The sequence below is a fragment of the Budorcas taxicolor genome, chromosome 17 (genome assembly GCF_023091745.1).
Source record: "Budorcas taxicolor isolate Tak-1 chromosome 17, Takin1.1, whole genome shotgun sequence".
In the NCBI taxonomy this organism is placed as follows: domain Eukaryota; kingdom Metazoa; phylum Chordata; class Mammalia; order Artiodactyla; family Bovidae; genus Budorcas; species Budorcas taxicolor.
In genome coordinates, this window is record NC_068926.1 from 70,363,589 (window position 1) to 70,380,171 (window position 16,583).

General features: G+C 52.6%; 1 protein-coding gene across 4 annotated transcripts in view; it reads left to right on the plus strand.

The window, feature by feature from the left end:
- Nucleotides 1-16,583, plus strand: part of DEPDC5 (DEP domain containing 5, GATOR1 subcomplex subunit) — a 71,360-nt gene that overhangs the window by 46,537 nt on the left and 8,240 nt on the right. For 2 of the 4 annotated variants that reach the window (XM_052655146.1, XM_052655147.1), the window contains exons 32-38: nt 5,339-5,447; nt 8,166-8,231; nt 10,746-10,900; nt 13,374-13,451; nt 13,827-13,959; nt 14,875-14,983; nt 15,671-15,895. In XM_052655146.1, the coding sequence (XP_052511106.1) occupies nt 5,339-5,447; nt 8,166-8,231; nt 10,746-10,900; nt 13,374-13,451; nt 13,827-13,959; nt 14,875-14,983; nt 15,671-15,895 (875 nt within the window). The remainder of the gene's footprint in view (nt 1-5,338; nt 5,448-8,165; nt 8,232-10,745; nt 10,901-13,373; nt 13,452-13,826; nt 13,960-14,874; nt 14,984-15,670; nt 15,896-16,583) is intronic. The other 2 variants (XM_052655149.1, XM_052655150.1) reach the window with 1 other exon arrangement.

The following is a 16,583-nucleotide window of genomic DNA, read 5'->3' on the forward strand; positions in this document are numbered from 1 at the left end:
GTCTTTATTTTTAATAGACTTTTCTGTTTTTAATTCAGTTTTAGGTTCAAGGCACAACTGAGCGGAAGGTACAGAGGGGCCTCATATACAGCCTTCCCCACACAGCATCCACGTCCCTCACTGAGCAGTCCATTTGGTGCAACTGATGGGCCCAGAGTGCCCCGTTTATTTGCATCGAGCTTCACTCTTGGTGTTGCACATTCTGTGGGTGTGGTGGTGGTTTAGTCTGGTCATAATTCGTGTCTGACTCTTTGCAATCCCATGGACTGTAGCCCACCAGGCTCCTCTGTCCATGGGTATAGATAAACTTACAATGACACATAGCCACCATTAAAGAGTAGTTTCTCTGCCCAAAAAACACAGAATATTTTTAGAATATTTGAGCCAGTATTTTTGTTTGTTTGTTTGAAGAGTTCATATAAAAACCTTGACTTCTGGGGCCTGGAGGTCCAGTGGTTAAAACTTTGTGCTTCCACTGCCAGCGGCATGGATTCAGTCGCTGATTGGGAAACTAAGATCACACGTGCTGCACAGCCAAAATAAATAAATAAGTAAATAGTAAAAAAAACAACCTGGAAACCTTAAAAAAAATCTTAATTTCTTAGTGAATTCCTATATGAGAAAATAGCTAACATACACCTACATGATACGTGGTTATACGAAAAATATAGACAGTGTCATACAAAGGTATGTTACGTGTAATAAGTAATATTTGCTCTGCTTGAGCTAGTGGAGACTCGGTTAGCACTGGGTCCCCATTCAAGCCTGGCCACGGTGGATGGGCTGGCACTTTAGGCGGGCTTGTGCCCTGGTTCACTGTGGAACCAGCGCATCCTCTGTGCTTGCACTTGACTTGGTCCCTCAGTCCGCCACCTGACCAGCTTCTCTAGGCGTTAGAGTGTGTGGTCCCTTCATGAAGAGCAGGCGCTGCAGCTCTCAGGACCCCAGAAGGATCCCATCTTGCTTTGGGATGTGGGATTTAAGATATCTTTGTTGGAAGGGATGCATTTATTCCTGGGGAGGTGGGACTTGGGGAAAAGGAGAAAACATTGCCACAAGCCTTAACCCCGCCCCCTCCACCCTTCCAGCCAGATCAAGTCCCCTCTGTGCTCCCCGGCATCTGTCCGGTGGGCTGGGGTTTCCGAGCCGTGCCTGCAGGAGCCCACAGATGTTGAGCTTTCAGAAGGTAAAGTGAGTGAGCTTGTGGCCCAGCGGGAGATACAGCTGCAAAGACAGCGTGGGAAGTCAGACTCCAAGCTGTTCCGATAGCAAGAGCGGTCGTTTGAAAGTTTCTTTATTTTAATGTAAAATTTCAAACATTAAAAAAAAAAACTAGGTTAACATAATTAATCCCCATTTACCCATCACCCAGCTCTAATGATTGTTAACTCAGGGCCAGTCTTGTTTCATTTATATCCCACTTCTCTTCCTTTTTATTTCTTATAAAACCCCAGACAGCTCATCTCTTCCTCTATAAGATTTCAGTGTGCATCTCTGAAAGATAAGTACTCTTAAAGCCGTAATATCATAATTCACCTAAGAAATCACAGCAGTTCCTTAATATCGTGAAATATTCATGCAGCATCTTTGGCAGAAGCGGTGTTTTCAGAGATGGGTCCTGCATATGGGAAGGCCTGGTGGATGGGCTCAGGAGGCAGAGGCCTCACTGGTCGAGGTGAGAGGCAACAGAGGCTGGAGGCGAGGATAGGGTAGAGAGAAAGGGATACAGGGTGGAGGGAAGAGAGTGGCCAGGGTGACGGTGGGGGGTTGGGGGCGGGCAGATGACAGGCAAAGCTGGGATAGGTCAGGCCCATGATTGAGGGTGCTGGGGCCTCCAGAAAATCTGACCCAGGAAAGACCCCACAACTCTGCCTACAGATTGTTCCTTAGCTAATCAGAGACCTTTCCCTCTGGAAAAAAAGAACAAGGAACATATGTTGCTGGGAGGGGTGTGAAGCTGGGGGCGGGGGAATCTTATTTTAATGTGTCAGTGAGTCATTGTTCCGAGCGCTCCATGGAGCCTCTTTCTGCTCAGATGGAAAGAGGAGGGATGTCTTGGGGTGACAGTGTCCCCTAATGTGTGGGAGGCGCTAAGCTGACCCCACAGCAGGAGGCAGAACAGGGCGCCCCGAGATGTATTATCCCCCAGATGGCTGCTCCTGGGCGACGTGGTGCCTCTTCTCAGAGCTGGAGGCTGAGCAGAGGGAGCCAGGCCTTTATGTAATATTTGCTCTCGTGGCGTTTTTTACCTTGTGCTTTTCTGTATTTTTTGCTACACCAAGCAGATCCAGTTTTATTATGGAAAACTGTGTTGCATCAATAGGAAGAAGAGCTTTAGAAGCTTCACCTGTAGTCCTGCCATCTTATCACGAGTATCGGTTTCCTCCGGTTCCCCCCAGTTCCCCTGAGTCTTTGCCTGGAGGCGCTCACGTGGCGTCAGGCTCTCGTGGGAGGCAGGGGCCACGGGAGAAGGGCTGTGGGCAGTCTGGGCTCTGTGGCTTCTGTCTGGTGGAGAGAAACTGACATCAGGGAGTCAGAGCAGGGCGTGAGCCCATGTGGCAGTCGTCATGGCCTCTGGGAAGAAGACAGTGTGCCCCGTGCGTCTCGTGTGGGCGTGCACAGCATAGTGGTTTTTTTGGTGGCGTCCCCTCCCCTGAGCTGAGGAGCCTCCAAGGGCAAGATAGGTCCTAGGTGTCTCTGAATCCCCAACCCCTGGTCCATAGGTCAGCACGTAGATGGCAGCTCAGTACACGAGGGTTGTCACCCGCATCAGACGAGGGAACCCTGGGGCAGAGCCAGGGAAATGGCCACGGCTCCCAGGAAGCATAGGAGGACATCCCAGTGTGTGTGTGTGTGGACGAGGCCCAGAGGAACATGTCATGATGTGATGCAGAGACGGCACGATGTACGGGGCTCAGGCAGGGTTGAACTCTGCGTATATGAATCACCCCTCAGTAGCCAAGCGATTGGTGTGGGGAGGTGTCTGTCTGTCCAGTGTTCAAGCTAATGGGTCCAGAGGGAGTGCTCTAACATCACCACGCGTGGGCTCCTGTGCGCTTACGGATCTAGCAGAGGCCACCAGGGACTGCTCACATCGCCAGACGCCGAGGCCTCCAAATAGAGGCACACAGCATACTTGAGGAGAAGTTCCTGCCCATCAAGCCTGAATATGCTCAAGCCTCTAGATAAAATTTCTAGTTCTCAGGAAGTGCTGGGTGCAGAGGAGCTGGGTAAACAATAAAAGGATGTGATGAGCACATCCAGATGGTAAATTTACAAGACCAGTGGGCTCCTTTCTCCCACAGATAAATTGCAGGATATGGAGAGATGAAAAGAGCTTCTGGCTCAAAGGATGCTCGAGAGACATGACTGACTGCAGCGTAGGGACCTTAACTGCATCCAGCAAGGACACTGTAAAAAGTTTTTTGGGAGACAATTAGAGAAATAATGATACTAGAAAATTTTTAAAAATGTAAGTGTGTTGATGGGATTGTTATTCTTTTATTTTCTTCTAGAGATGCAATACACACTGAAGTGTTTATAGATGAAATAATAGCATATGTGAGTTTTGCTTCCAAATAATCGGAGTGGGTAGGTATAGATGGGACAAGATTGGCTCCATCATTAACGATCCTGGGGTCCAGGTAGATCATGAGTTTGATTACATTATCCTGGATTTTCATATGGGTTTGAAAATTTTCCATGATAAAAACCAAAAAGAGAGAGTATAGCAGGTTACTATGGAAACCAGTTTTTAATCTCCGATATGAGTTCACCTCCCCATCAGTAACAGACATGTCAGAGTTTAAGACGAGAGAAATGTCCCCAGTTGGTTTCCCAGGGGAGGGAGGGGGCAGAGGACTGAGGAAGAGGCCCGCTGCAGGAAAGCCCGCTGATGCCTCTGGTCTCCCTCCGGAAGTGAGCCGAGTTGGACCAGGGCCAGGCGTTTACACCCTTTGGTGATGGTTCATTGTCCCCGGGCAGCCTGGGGAGGGGCATGGGCCCCGCTGGAGGGCTGCTGGGGGGCCGCCAGACAACACGGCAGCTCCCGGTGCAGTGCGGCCACGCGAGGGTCTAGGCCTCACAGTGCCCACCGCGAGTAGTGTGTGTCACAGTAACAACTGAGCATTTAAGACTGGGATGTGAGCCTCCTGGAACTTACCAAATAGAGTCAGTGACACAATAAAAGTCTAATTTGGGGCCTCGTTTGAGTTACAGTTTCTTATTGTTTAGTCGTTAAGTCATGTCTGATTCTTTTTGTGACCCCGTGGCCTGACCCATCACCAATTCGATGGGCATGAGTTTGAGTAAACTCCGGGAGTTGGTGATGGACAGGGAGGCCTGGCGCGCTGCAGTCCATGGGGTCGCAGAGAGTTGGACACGACTGAGCAACTGAAATGAACTGAACTGAACTGAACTGAATGGACTGTAGCCTACTAGGCTCCTCTGTCCATGGGATTCTCCAGTCAAGAATACTGGAGTGGGAAGCCATTCTCTTCTCCAGGGGATCTTCCCAACCCAGGGATCAAACCCAGATCTCCCACGTTGGCAGGTGGATTCTTTACCACTGAGCCACCTGGAAAGCCCTAAGTTACAATGATTCATGGTTTATTTTAGAAATATAAATGTGAAAGTAGGCGTTTATGGACTCCAGAACCAAGATGGGAGGAGATGTCGTAAGAAAACCATAGTTGTCTTGTGTCTGAGATAATGCCTGTTATGCATGTGGCTTTTTTTTTAGGCGGTGAGAAGGGATTAAGTGTGTGCATTCGCAAGATTAACAAATCTTCAAAATGTGTGAAGAGTTGACATGGTCCCCCCTGTTTAGTTGTGCTCAACAGTAACACAGGCCTAATTTTCAGAGTGTGCTTCTGGTGGTCTGTTTAATAAAAACTGAGGAAAAGCTCTGTCCCAGAGAGTTGAAAGCATGGTGTTCACGGATGGAGTGACTCAAACCCTGTCACTTGTCTTTTCAAAGGAATATGTAAACCCTAAGCTGTGCCAAGATACTTTTATTTTCATTTATTTTTGGCTGTACTGTGTGACGTGCAGGATCTTAGTTCCTCCACAAGGGATTGAACCCACATCCTCTGCATCTTAACCACTGGACCCCCAAGATGCTTTTAAACTTGAGCTATTTTCTGATTTTCAGTGGCAGCTGGCAGTCATTCCAGACAGTGAATGAAATTAAGGGCACCACACAAGGTGTGAGGAGAAACAAAGGGAAAAGCGTGTTTCAGAGACGACGGCCGCAGAGCAGCCTTCGGCTCGTCGTGGCTGACGCGGGTCCTTCCCCGGGCTCTGAGCAGAACCGCCTGTGTGTGTTTCCTCCTCTCAGGTGCCTGGGGGAGCAGCAGGCAGCGGCGCACGGGGTCAAGAGCGCCGCCGCGCCGGCCGAGAGCGGCGCTGTGGCCGTGACTCCCGCCTACGTGGACAGCCCGCGGAAGGTAAAGCAGCCCCTCGGATGGGCAGGGGCCGGCCTGTGCGCTCGGGGCCTCGCCGGGGAAGGTAGCGCACAGCCCTCGAAGCCAGATCCAAGTGTGCTGAGGAGGTGGTGAGCCCTTGGTCGCATCACTGTGTGGATGGCAGGACTTGTAAGGAAGCTGACTGCCTGGAAAGCAGGTGTATTAATCAGTCAGGCTAACTGGGCCAGTCAAGACTGAAGCTCTGGCTTGAGCTGTGACGCTGGCCTCTGGTTTCCCTTCAGCTCCATCCTCCGCCCCCCCCGGCGAGGGTGGGGAGGGATGGGGGTGGGTGTGTGAGTGGGCGGGGGGAGGATAGAAAAGGGCTGAAGCAGATTCCAGGAGAGCTCCGCCTTTGGTGAACGGAACGCCCATCAGTTTGCATAGATTCCTGAGAAGTAGTCAGACGGGAGTGTCCTGGGACGCAGAAGCCAAAACCTGGGACTTTGGCCCCTGCATGGGATTGGCGGGTACAGCAGGGCGGCCGAAAACTCCACAGGGCAGGCTTGTCGTGCCCTCGAAGACCGATGGGCACGACTCTGTCAGCTCCTTCTCCCCAGAAATTCAGAACCTGAGATCGTTCTCGTGTGGCCACACGTTCCCTCATCTGGTTTCTCTCACTCAGAGACGAAGCAGATTCAATAGATTTTTTTATTTTTCAACACTGTGGCCAGCTTATATATCCATGTGCCTATTTTTCTTCCACATCATGAAGATTTCCCCGTCTCATTATTTCTCCAAAGCATGATTTAAAAAAAAAAAACTATATAATATTTCATCATGTGACTAGACCTTCATTTGTTTAAAACAACATGTATGTGGTTTCTGATTTTTAAAAATAGTTTTTGGTAAGCATTCCGTAAGGTTTTTATAATTATTCTGCAATGTATCACAGTTTCAAATAATGCTGCAACAGCCTTGCACACAATTATTTGATCACATCCCTGATTATTTCTTCAAGATAAGTTCCTAGAATTAGATGACTAGGATGGAGGGATTAAAATCTCGAGAAAAATAGCAACCGAGGCTGCAGGCAACTTGGGGAATTCATAAACCTGAGACGGCAAACCTTAAGAAATATTTTAGTCTTTGTGGGCTGAGAGGCAGGACCCAGGTTATCATGTGGACTCTTCCTCCACCATTTAAAATTTGAAAAGCTCTCAACTCACAGACTGGAACAGCCAGGGGACCAGATTTTTTTGTAGGCTGTTCTGCAAGCCCAGCTCTAAGACAGTGGCTCTGGGTCCAGTCCCCAGTGTAGTTTGTGCATCGGGAACGACCTGTCAGTGAAGGAAGTCTTTTCATCTGTCCTCACGGGTGCCTCACGTCAGCATCTCCGCTTCTGTGTGTTCTGGCAGAGGCGGGGCGCAAATAGAGCATGGGAACACACAAACGCCTGTGTGCTGTCCACAGGATTAGAAGCCGGGTGGGGCCCGTACTGAGAAGTAAGAGACTACAGAACCGCACGGATTAGGGTTAACATATGCCAGTGACCAAATGGGAGACTGTTGTCCACAGCACTCCCCTCATCATCCGGCTAGACAGTGCAGTCCACACATGGGTCTGCCGGGTGTAGATTTCCAAGTGGTCCGGGGGAGGCAGAGGGGTCAGGAGACGGCCCGCCACTGTCTCCAGGGAGACTCCTACGTGTCAGGACATGTGGAGGGTACCCGCGTGCGTGTCTCCGCGGCTCGTTACTGGAGCTTGTTGTGGCTGATGGGCCAGGACAGCAGTCCTAGTAAAACAGACAGTGAAATACTTCAGTGATTCTCCTTTTAGAATTAAAGAAAAGTTGTAGGCAAGCAGAGACCTTCAGGTATATGGAGTGCTATTTGCAAATTTCAGTGATGACATTAAAAAGTGCAAAGATTTTGAAGGGACAAGAGGATATGTCTTGACCTTAAGAAGGAAGGAGGGAGGGAGATGTGATTGGAAAAGTTCTCTCTGCCGTTTATGTTTCAAGTCCACGGCAGCCTGAACCCCGCAGGGACAGCGGGGAGGCCGCTCCAGGAGCCCCTCCTGGTGAGCACACACGTGTCTGACAGTGTAAATGTCTCAGCGGCTTCGTGGTGTCATTACACAACCAGTAGAGGAGAAGGTGCTGCTGCTTCTGTGTCCCTGGTTCGCTTGGAAAATTTAGCAAGAACTTTTTCTGCATTGAATCCTCTTCTCCCATCTGCTGCCGTGTTTAGTAACAGGTGGAAGCACAAGCTTCAGGTGTCCATGTATCACCCAGAAGTCTGGGGGTCTCCCCACCAGGCCAGGACGCTACCCCCAGTCCTGCCCTGTGCCCCCCGACACACAAGCTGCCCTGCGGCCTTCTGGTCCCCTCGGCATGGGTCTGAAGGACGTTCAGAGCTATGTGGGGCGCAGGCGTCCAAGCTGGCCTCTGATGAGACCTGAGGCACTTGGGCACACCTTCCCCCAGGTGCTGCACCTACATGGCTGGGATGCTCTGCCTGGGAAGGTGTGGGTTTCTGCTAACGCTTTGCATCTGGATATCTTCCTCCTGGGTGGATGGGTCTCTCTCGTTCTCTCTCTCTCTTTCCCTTTTCCCTTCATGTGCCCTTCTTTCTCTCCTTCCCTCCTTGTTTTTGGTTTTTTCCTTCGCCCCTTCCTCCTCCTGCAATGGTTCACCGCTGGGCCACGTGCCATCCTCCACCCCCTCGCACCTGCCGCCACTTCCTGCCGCTCTGACCTCAGGACGGGGCCTTCTTTATGGAGTTTGTCCGCAGCCCGCGCACAGCATCATCCGCCTTCTACCCGCAGGTCAGTCCAACCCCAGGGCCCTGCAGCCCATGCATGCCTGTCTGTCAGTTGAAGCCTTGACCTGGCCTTCAGCTCGGTTCTGAAAACACCTGGAATTGGGCTGAAGCCGAGTTTGAGGGGCAGCTGAAATTGAATTTGATCTTGGAGATGCAGTACCTTCTGTTGGTAGCGACAAAGGGGTATCAGTGTCCCCGTCTTTGCCCACGTGATTGCCACTGACTCAGCCACATGGTAGCATCTTCCCCTTTAGGTGTTTTTGTCCATATGATGCAGCAACCTGACTTAAAGGCTGAACTCTTTTATTTTTTTTCCTGGTAAGCATCATAAGGGCAGGGGAGGTTTTATCTTTTTTAACTTGTTATTTTATATTGATTAACCGTGTAATCATACAAACACTAGTCTGGCCCACCATCTGCTTTTGTCAATAAAGTATTATCGAAACACAGCCACACCCCTTCATTCGCATCATTGATGGTTGCTTTTGTGCTTTTTCATGCAGAGTTGAGCAGTTCCAACAGGCCTTATAGCCCACAAAGCCTAAAATAATTACCATCTGGTCCTTGACAGAAGATATTCGCCAACTTCTGATTTAGAAGATAACTCTTTAACCACATTCTGGTGTGGGCTGGTGGTGGGGTTCTGACTCAGGAGCGGTAGACAAGAGATAACCCACAGAGAGGCCCAGAAGGGGCAGCTGTGCCAGAGAGCTGGGTCTGGTCCCCTCCATTAGCTTCTAACTTAGTTTCATGGCGTGACACCTCTTCCTAAGTCTTGCTGGTTGAGGGCAGATGGTGGTTGGTAATTGCAAGCTGCCTCTTGCTACATTTCTCTGTGTATTTATGGGGCTGGCAAAGTCTATGTGGTCCTTTTTTTTTTTTTTGGCAGTTCATTGAGCCTGATGTAGAAGAGCAAATTGGTTCTTTCAGAACCAGGGATGACTGTCTCCCAGGGGACCTTTGGTAATACCTGGAGCAGAGGGAGATGATCAGGGGGTCGTGGCTAGCGTCTGGTGAGCAGAAGCCAGGGATGCTGCTGAGTGTCCCCAGTGCACCTGGCGGTCTCCACAGCCAAGGCTTCATGGGTGCTCAGCCACTCTTTGCGACCCCAAGACTGTAGCCTGCCAGGCTCCTCTGTCCATGGGATTCTTCAGGCAAGAGTACTGGAGTGGGTTGCCAATTCCTCCTCCAGGGGATCTTCCCTGCTCAGGAATTAAGCCTGTGTCTCCTGCATTGCAGGCGGGTTCTCTACCACTGAGACAGCTGGGAAGCTCCCACAACAAAGGCTTATGGCAGCAGTACCCTAATGGCAGCAGTACCGTGGTTGAGATGCTCTGTTTTATTTAGGAGTGATGTTTTTTAATCATCTAATAGAGTATCTGATACTGTTCTTCTGGAAGTACTCGAGACCCCGTGTGAGAGAGACCAGGCATCTTGTATTTTGCCAGAAGTGCTCTTGAAGGCTGGCCGTTCTCTCCAGATGTCCGCTGCCCGGTGTGGCCTCTCTAGGTGGGGGCGGGGGGGGGGGGTCATAGTCCTGCCCGTCAGGCTGTTTAAAGGGAATGACACAGAAAACCATGACGTGAAGCAAAGTGTACCAGCCCCCAGGCGAGGGTTCAAGACCGAAAGTAAAGCAGGTTTCTGTTCGGGGACCAGAGTGAGTCAGGGAGTGTTTCACCAAGGGAGCAGCGCTTGGAACACAGCGTTTGTAGCCCACATTGGTGGGGAAGGGCGTCCCGGCGGGGCACACAGACAGGACTGAACACCGGGGTTGACCCTGCTGGAAACGCAGCCATGGGTGTGTGGGGGGGTGTGTGCGGAAGCCCCCGGTTCTGCGAGTTGGGTCTGAGTCCGATAGCTTGTGGAGAGACTGGAAAGATGTCAGGGTAGCGGAGTGATGGGGTTAGAATTGTCCTTTAAGAGGGTGAAGCTGGAGTGCTCGCAGGTAGGGTGTGTGTGGGGTGGGGTCAGGGGGAGCTGGGTGGTTCATGGGCACATCTGGTGGGCCCTGGGAGTCAGCAGAGGGGAGGCCACAGGATGAGGCCTCTCCTTAGGGGTGAAGCGGGAGAGGGGAGCTTCAGATGTGCCTGAGGTGTGAACCTGGACAAACGGGAAGACTGATGGCGCCCCGGACGGACGTGGGTGAGGAGGCTAGGGCTGAGGGGTGGAGCTGCTTGTCTCTGTGCTGTCTCCCTCCTCCCAGCCCTGGGGGACAACACTGGCCTTTTCACTCCCCCTCCGGGGATTTTCTCTAGTGTAGGCCTTGCGGTTTGAGTCAGGTGCTGGTCTGGAGGGTTCACTGTGTACAGCGGCCGCCCATGGCCTCGGTTTGGGGTGCATGGGCTCCCCCTACTCTGATGGAAGAGGGTGCACGCCTGGTGGGGGATGGTCCCTGGATGCCTCAGCTCCTCCCCCAGGGACCAGTGGGGACTGGGAAGGAGAGGGACAGGAAGGACCGTACATGTGAACAGCCTGAAAGGTTTTTGGGTTTTGGCGTTAACTTTTAAATCTCCTGCAGGTGTCTCTGGACCAGACGGCTGCCCCAGTGCTGGACGGCAGCAGCTTGGGGGTGAGCACAGGCCAGTCCGTGGACAGGGGCAACAGCCAGACCTTCGGGAACTCGCAGAGCTTGGGGGAACAGTGCTTCCCCTCCGCAAACTCCAGCGATAGCGGGTGAGACTCAGGAAGACCACACTTGTGCTCCTGGGCGGTGGGGACGCTCTGACCTCAGAGGCCGCAGAGGCCGGGGGTCTGGATCTCGGGCCCGAGTTCTAACTCGGCTACGAGTTACGTCTGGGAGCCCAGACCAGTCAGTCCTCACTGGCACCTTCTGACGGGGCTGGTGGTCCGTGCCCTGCCCTCCTCACAGGCTTCTATAGAGACACCACGGCATCAGGCGCTGTGCGGGAGCTGGGCTCGTCTGGGCCTCTCATCTCTCCAGGCCCATGTCCCCAACCAAGGCTGGTGGACCCTTCAGCTCCTGCTGTCCAGGGCACAGGAAAGGCATGCACATTTCTGCTTCCTTGTTGCTCACGAGGGTAGAACAGCAGGTTCTCTTCTGCTTTTGGAAGAGGAACTGGGAATGTCTAGGCTGGAGAAGGCCAGGACAGACACGAGTCAGAACGCCTGGGTGAATTACAGAGAACACACTCCATCTCACGGCATAGAGCCCCAGGCAGCTGGTCCTGCCTCAGGGAACCAAGCTCTCTGCCGCTGATGATGTTCGCACGACAGAGTGGCCTCTGTCCAAACACTTGTCACGGGGACTCAGGTATCGGAAGGAAGTTCACTTCCAGGGTCTTTCTTTAAAGGCTTCTTTAACGTCTGAGGTTCTGAAATGCTCCGGTGGGTCCTGGACCCGCCGAGTAGGAAGAGGAGGCCAAGACAGGGACACCCGGGGAGGGGGTGGGGGTTAAGGAGCTTCTGGATAAGCCCCAGGTTTGGTGTGGCCTGTGCCTGTGTGTCCTGTGCCCAGGGACCTGGGTTTAGTTGCTGAGTATTCAGCATCTTTATGATCCGTCATATCATCAAGGAAGAACTTGCGCAGCAGGTGATGGAAAGCTCTGGGCACTGGGAGCAGGCAGACGGGATTCAAATGTGGACCCTTGATGCCTCCTGGCTCTTTGACCTTCGCCAGTTCTTTTTTTTTTGGGCCGTACCATGTGGCATGTGGGATCTCGGTTCCCAACCAGGGATCGAACCTGTGCCTTGTACATTGAAAGCTCGGAGTCTTAACTACTGGACTGCCAGGGAAGTCCCCTTCACCAGCGTCTTTCATGTCTCCAAGTTCAAAAGGGTGGCTGTTACTGTCGTGTTTAGTGTCATTGACCGTTTTGGACCTGGTGGGCGTCAGTCCATGCTCAGTATTTATACACGTTAACCTCCCAGCAACCCTGGAGGACAGGAACAGTGTCCTCCCCAGTTTTTAGATGAGGAAACTGAAGCCAAGCAAAACCAGAGGCCCTCCCACTGGTGGTGATGACCGTGGGGTTCTGTCCCCCGTGCTCTGACCACAGTACCTAGTGCTTGTGTGCGTGCTTAGTCGCTCAGTCAAGTCCCACTCTTTGCGACCCCATGGACTGTAGCCCACCAGGCTCTTCTCGGTCCATGGGGATTCTCCAGGCAAGAATACTGGAGTGGGTTGCCATGCCCTCCTCCAAGGGACCTTCCCAGCCCAGGGATCGAACCCTCGTCTCCTGCAGCTCCCACACTGCGGGCAGATTCTTTACCGCTGAGGCACCAGGGGAGAAGGGTGTGATGTGTGGGAGGCCCAGAGCTTCCCTCCAGGGAAATATCTTGGAAGTGGTCAGGCCTGACATAAATTGTTCAAAGGGGAGATGCTTGTTAAAGGAAGCCAGTCAGGACACAAAACCACTTTGAATTCTTTTTTTTTTTAAATGAGTTTGTTTAGTGGGAGGATAGTTGCTTTACAATGTTGTGTTGGTGTCTGCCCTACAGCCATGTGAGTCAGTCATAGGTATACCCATGTTCCCTCCCTCTTGAAGCGCCCTCCCACCACACCCCTCTAGATTGTCAGAGCACCGGGTTGAGCTTTCTGTGTGATAGAGCACCTACCCTTTAGCTAGCTGAGTATTTCACATGTGGTACTGTGTATATTTCAGCTACTGTCTCAATTCATCCCACCCTCTTCCGCCCCAGCTGGGTCTGTAAGTCTGCTCTGTAGGTCTGAGTCTATTTCTGCCCCACAGATAGGTTTATCAGATCAGCCCAACCAGCCCAGCCTGAGGGCAACCATGATGTTTATAGAGTCCCTGGGGGTCACAGGGACCCAAGGATGGGGTTTAAAGACATATATATATATACACTTATTTGGAAAGGGCTTCCCTTGTGGCTCAGATGGAAAAGAATCTGCCTGCGGTGTTTGATCCCTGGGTTGGGAAGATCTCCTGGAGAAGGAAATGGCAACCCACTCCAGTATTCCTGCCTGGAGAATTCCATGGACGGAGGAGCTTGGTGGGCTACTGTAAACGGGGTCCAAAGAGCTGGACACGACTGAGCGACTAACACACACGCGCACGCTCTGGAAGCAGGACAGCCCCTCTGAGATATCCCTAGGAGGTAGCTGTCCAGACTTTGCTTCAGTGTCTTCAGTGTCCAGATCATCCTGGCTTCCTTCTGTTTGCAGCGCTCAGCAACTGGCGGCCAGCTCTCTGACATCTTCCTCCACCCTGGTGGAGATCCTGGAGGCCATGAAGCACCCCTCGTAAGTGGCTGAATGCAGGGGGTCAGAAGTTCCCATGGCGTGACCCAGGGTACTGCTCAGGTAGTGGGATTTGGAGGGTTTATACCTAACTCCTCAACAGCTGTGTGGCCTTGGGCAAGTTACTTGACCTCTCTGAGCCCTGTTACCGTGTTTGTAAAGTGGGACTACAGTGGTTGAGTCACAGGTATTCTGAAGGCCAGGTCTCCCCCTCCCCCTTCTCCTTTCCCCTCTCACACCTTCCTGTGTCCCGCCGCAGGGATTTCTCTGGGTCTGGGAAGCGTGGGGAGAGACTGCACTGTGAGGGTCCTCACTTCAGTGGGGGAGTCTCCTCTTTTGCTACCTTCTTTCTCTCCTTGTTGCCTCCTTGGAACTCAGGACAGGTGTCCAGCTGCTGCCTGAGCAGAAGGGCCTGTCGCCGAGCTGCTTCATCAGCGCGGAGGTGGTGCACTGGCTGGTGAACACCGTGGAGGGGGTGCAGACGCAGGCCATGGCCATCGACATCATGCAGGTGAGACCGCGGGCCGGGCGGGGCGCCGGGCGGGGCGTCGCGGGCCCATCTTGCTTTGAAAGGCACTTCTGTACTTGACTTAAATGTGAGGCAGTGTGCACTGAGGTGTTCTGGGCAGACTCTGTGCTTCTGATCCTCGGGGGGAATCCCGTGAAGAGTGCCCAGGCCAAGCCCTGTCTCTGCCTCAGCGCCTTTCTGGCCCCCTGCGCTTCCCAGAGCGCCGGGCACAGCCGAGTGTGGTCTCTGTGCATCCCGTTCATCCTCTGCCCTGACCGGGCCCCTTGCGAACAGGGCTGCTCCGACCAGGTGTTTCCACGTCCCCGGTGCCCGAGTATTGCTTGGCACGTGGTAGGCACTGAGCCAGCCCTCGCTGAATTTAATGACGTCGTTCGGAACTGGGATTAAACTCGAAAAGTGGGCAAGGGAAAGCTCAGTGCACACCATCCTGTCCACACAGAGGCCCCCACGGAGAATCAGTGACGTTTGATCGACATGTGTCCGTATAGTGAAATTATTAAAGACATACATGAGAATTATATCACCCTAACCATTTATTTCTGGATAGAGAGGAAGGGAGTGAGACCTGGGAGAATCCATAGAGATCTTAGAGTTTTGTTTAGTTTCCTTTGGCTCCGCTGCATGGCTTGCGGGATCTTAAACAAAAATCTCTTAAGTCTGTGTAGTGAAAAGTTAAATTAGTTGAAGGTGGCTGATGGTATGACCTGGATTTTCTTTGTACTTGTGTGTATGTTTGAAATATCTAATGACACTGTATTATGAGTTTGCGTTTTATAATGTAATCTGTATCAGGCACAGCGTTTAACACAGTGCAACCGATATAGCTGATGGGGAGAAGAGTGGGGTTTGAGGGGTTCCCCTGCAGGAATTTCAGAGCTTCGCTGACTCTCCTTCTAGAAAATGCTAGAAGAGCAGCTCATCACACACGCCTCTGGCGAAGCCTGGCGGACCTTCATCTACGGCTTCTATTTCTACAAGATCGTAATGGACAGAGATCCTGAGCGAGGTGAGGCTGACTACTGCCTACGAAGCAGGTATTTCCTGGCGATGTGCCCCCTCAAACTACAGGGCTTCTCAAGCTCCTTGTGTGACGCCGTCCCCTCGGTTGATGGACATGTCAGACTCCCTGAACATCTGTACTTACTTTGAGCATCACTGGAGGATAAAATAGTTTTTTAATTGAAATAGAGGTCACACAACATGAAACTAGCCATTTTATTTATTTTTGCCTTTTTATTTTTGGTCATGCCACGTGGCTTGTGGTGTCTTGGTTTCCCGATCAAGGGTTGAACCTAGGACCACCACTGTGAAAGTGCCTAACCACTGGACCACTGGGAAGTTCCCCCAAACTAAGCATTTTACAGGGGCCAGTTCAGTGGCACATAGGGCTCGCAGTGGCGCATAGCCACCACCTCTGTCTAGTTCCGTGACCTTTCCATCACCCTGAAGGGAAACTCCATTCTCATGGGTGCTCCCTCCCAAACTCCGCCTCGCCCAGGCTCTGGCCACCAGTCAGCTGTCCGTCTCTAAAGGCCGGCGCGTTCTGGACATTTCTACCCAAGTGGCCTCATGCCCTCCGCAGCCTTTCATGGCTGGCTTCTTAGCGCCGTGTTTTCAGATTCACTGCATCAGGCGTGAATCGGTGAGAGAACACGAGCAGCCGTGCTAAGGGGCCCCCCACCGCCCTCCGCAGTGGCTGTGCAGCAGCCCACCACCTGGCACACGACGGCAGTGGACGACTTCGCCAGCTTCCAGCGCAAGTGGTTCGAGGTGGCCTTCGTGGCAGAGGAGCTCCTGCACTCAGAGATCCCCGCCTTCCTGCTGCCCTGGCTGCCCAGCCGGCCAGCCTCCTACGCCAGCAGGCACAGCTCCTTCAGCCGCAGCTTCGGGGGCCGCAGCCAGGCCGCCGCGCTCTTGGGTAGGTGCCTGGGCCGGTGGGGCCCGCGGAGTCCTGGCAGGTAGCCAGCCAGAAGGGCGATGCCGTGGGAACCAGGGTTAGGGCCACCGTGACTGTCACGCTGGGGCTGTCAGCGCTGCGGGCTCCTGTGCAGCTCCCGCCGGCTGAGTGGGGCACGTGCGTTACTGTCCCAGCCAACCAGCAGGGCTCAGCAGTTGGCAGGTCAGGCCAGGTGCTAGTCCTGCATGGACCGGACAGTGTAGTCACTCTGCCGAAGGGGTCAGGACACGGGGTGTGAACGACTGTTCTCTGCTGGTTTAACCCCTGCCAGAAGCTATCCTCTCACCAGAGCATCTCAGGACCTCAGAAGAGGAAGGGGTCTCAGAGGTGGTCCATTCCAGGCACTCACTCTGAGCATGGACCTCCCCTCTGTCCTCCCCACTAAATGTGCTTACCTTGGGGCATGCACCCCAGGACCCTTCCCTAAGGTGGGGTGAATACATGCTTATTGAATGGTGGTGACCTGATTTTGAGAACCAGACTGATGAGTTGAGATATGAGTTCTAGGCAAGGTGTCATGAGATTCCCCTCAAAGGCAGGTTGGAGAGACCCTGAAAACCCCCCAGAAGGAGGGGAACAAACATAACACAGCCCAGACTCCAGTGAAATTCCTCTTTGTACTTGGTAGCCTGGAAGTGCCCGGCTAACT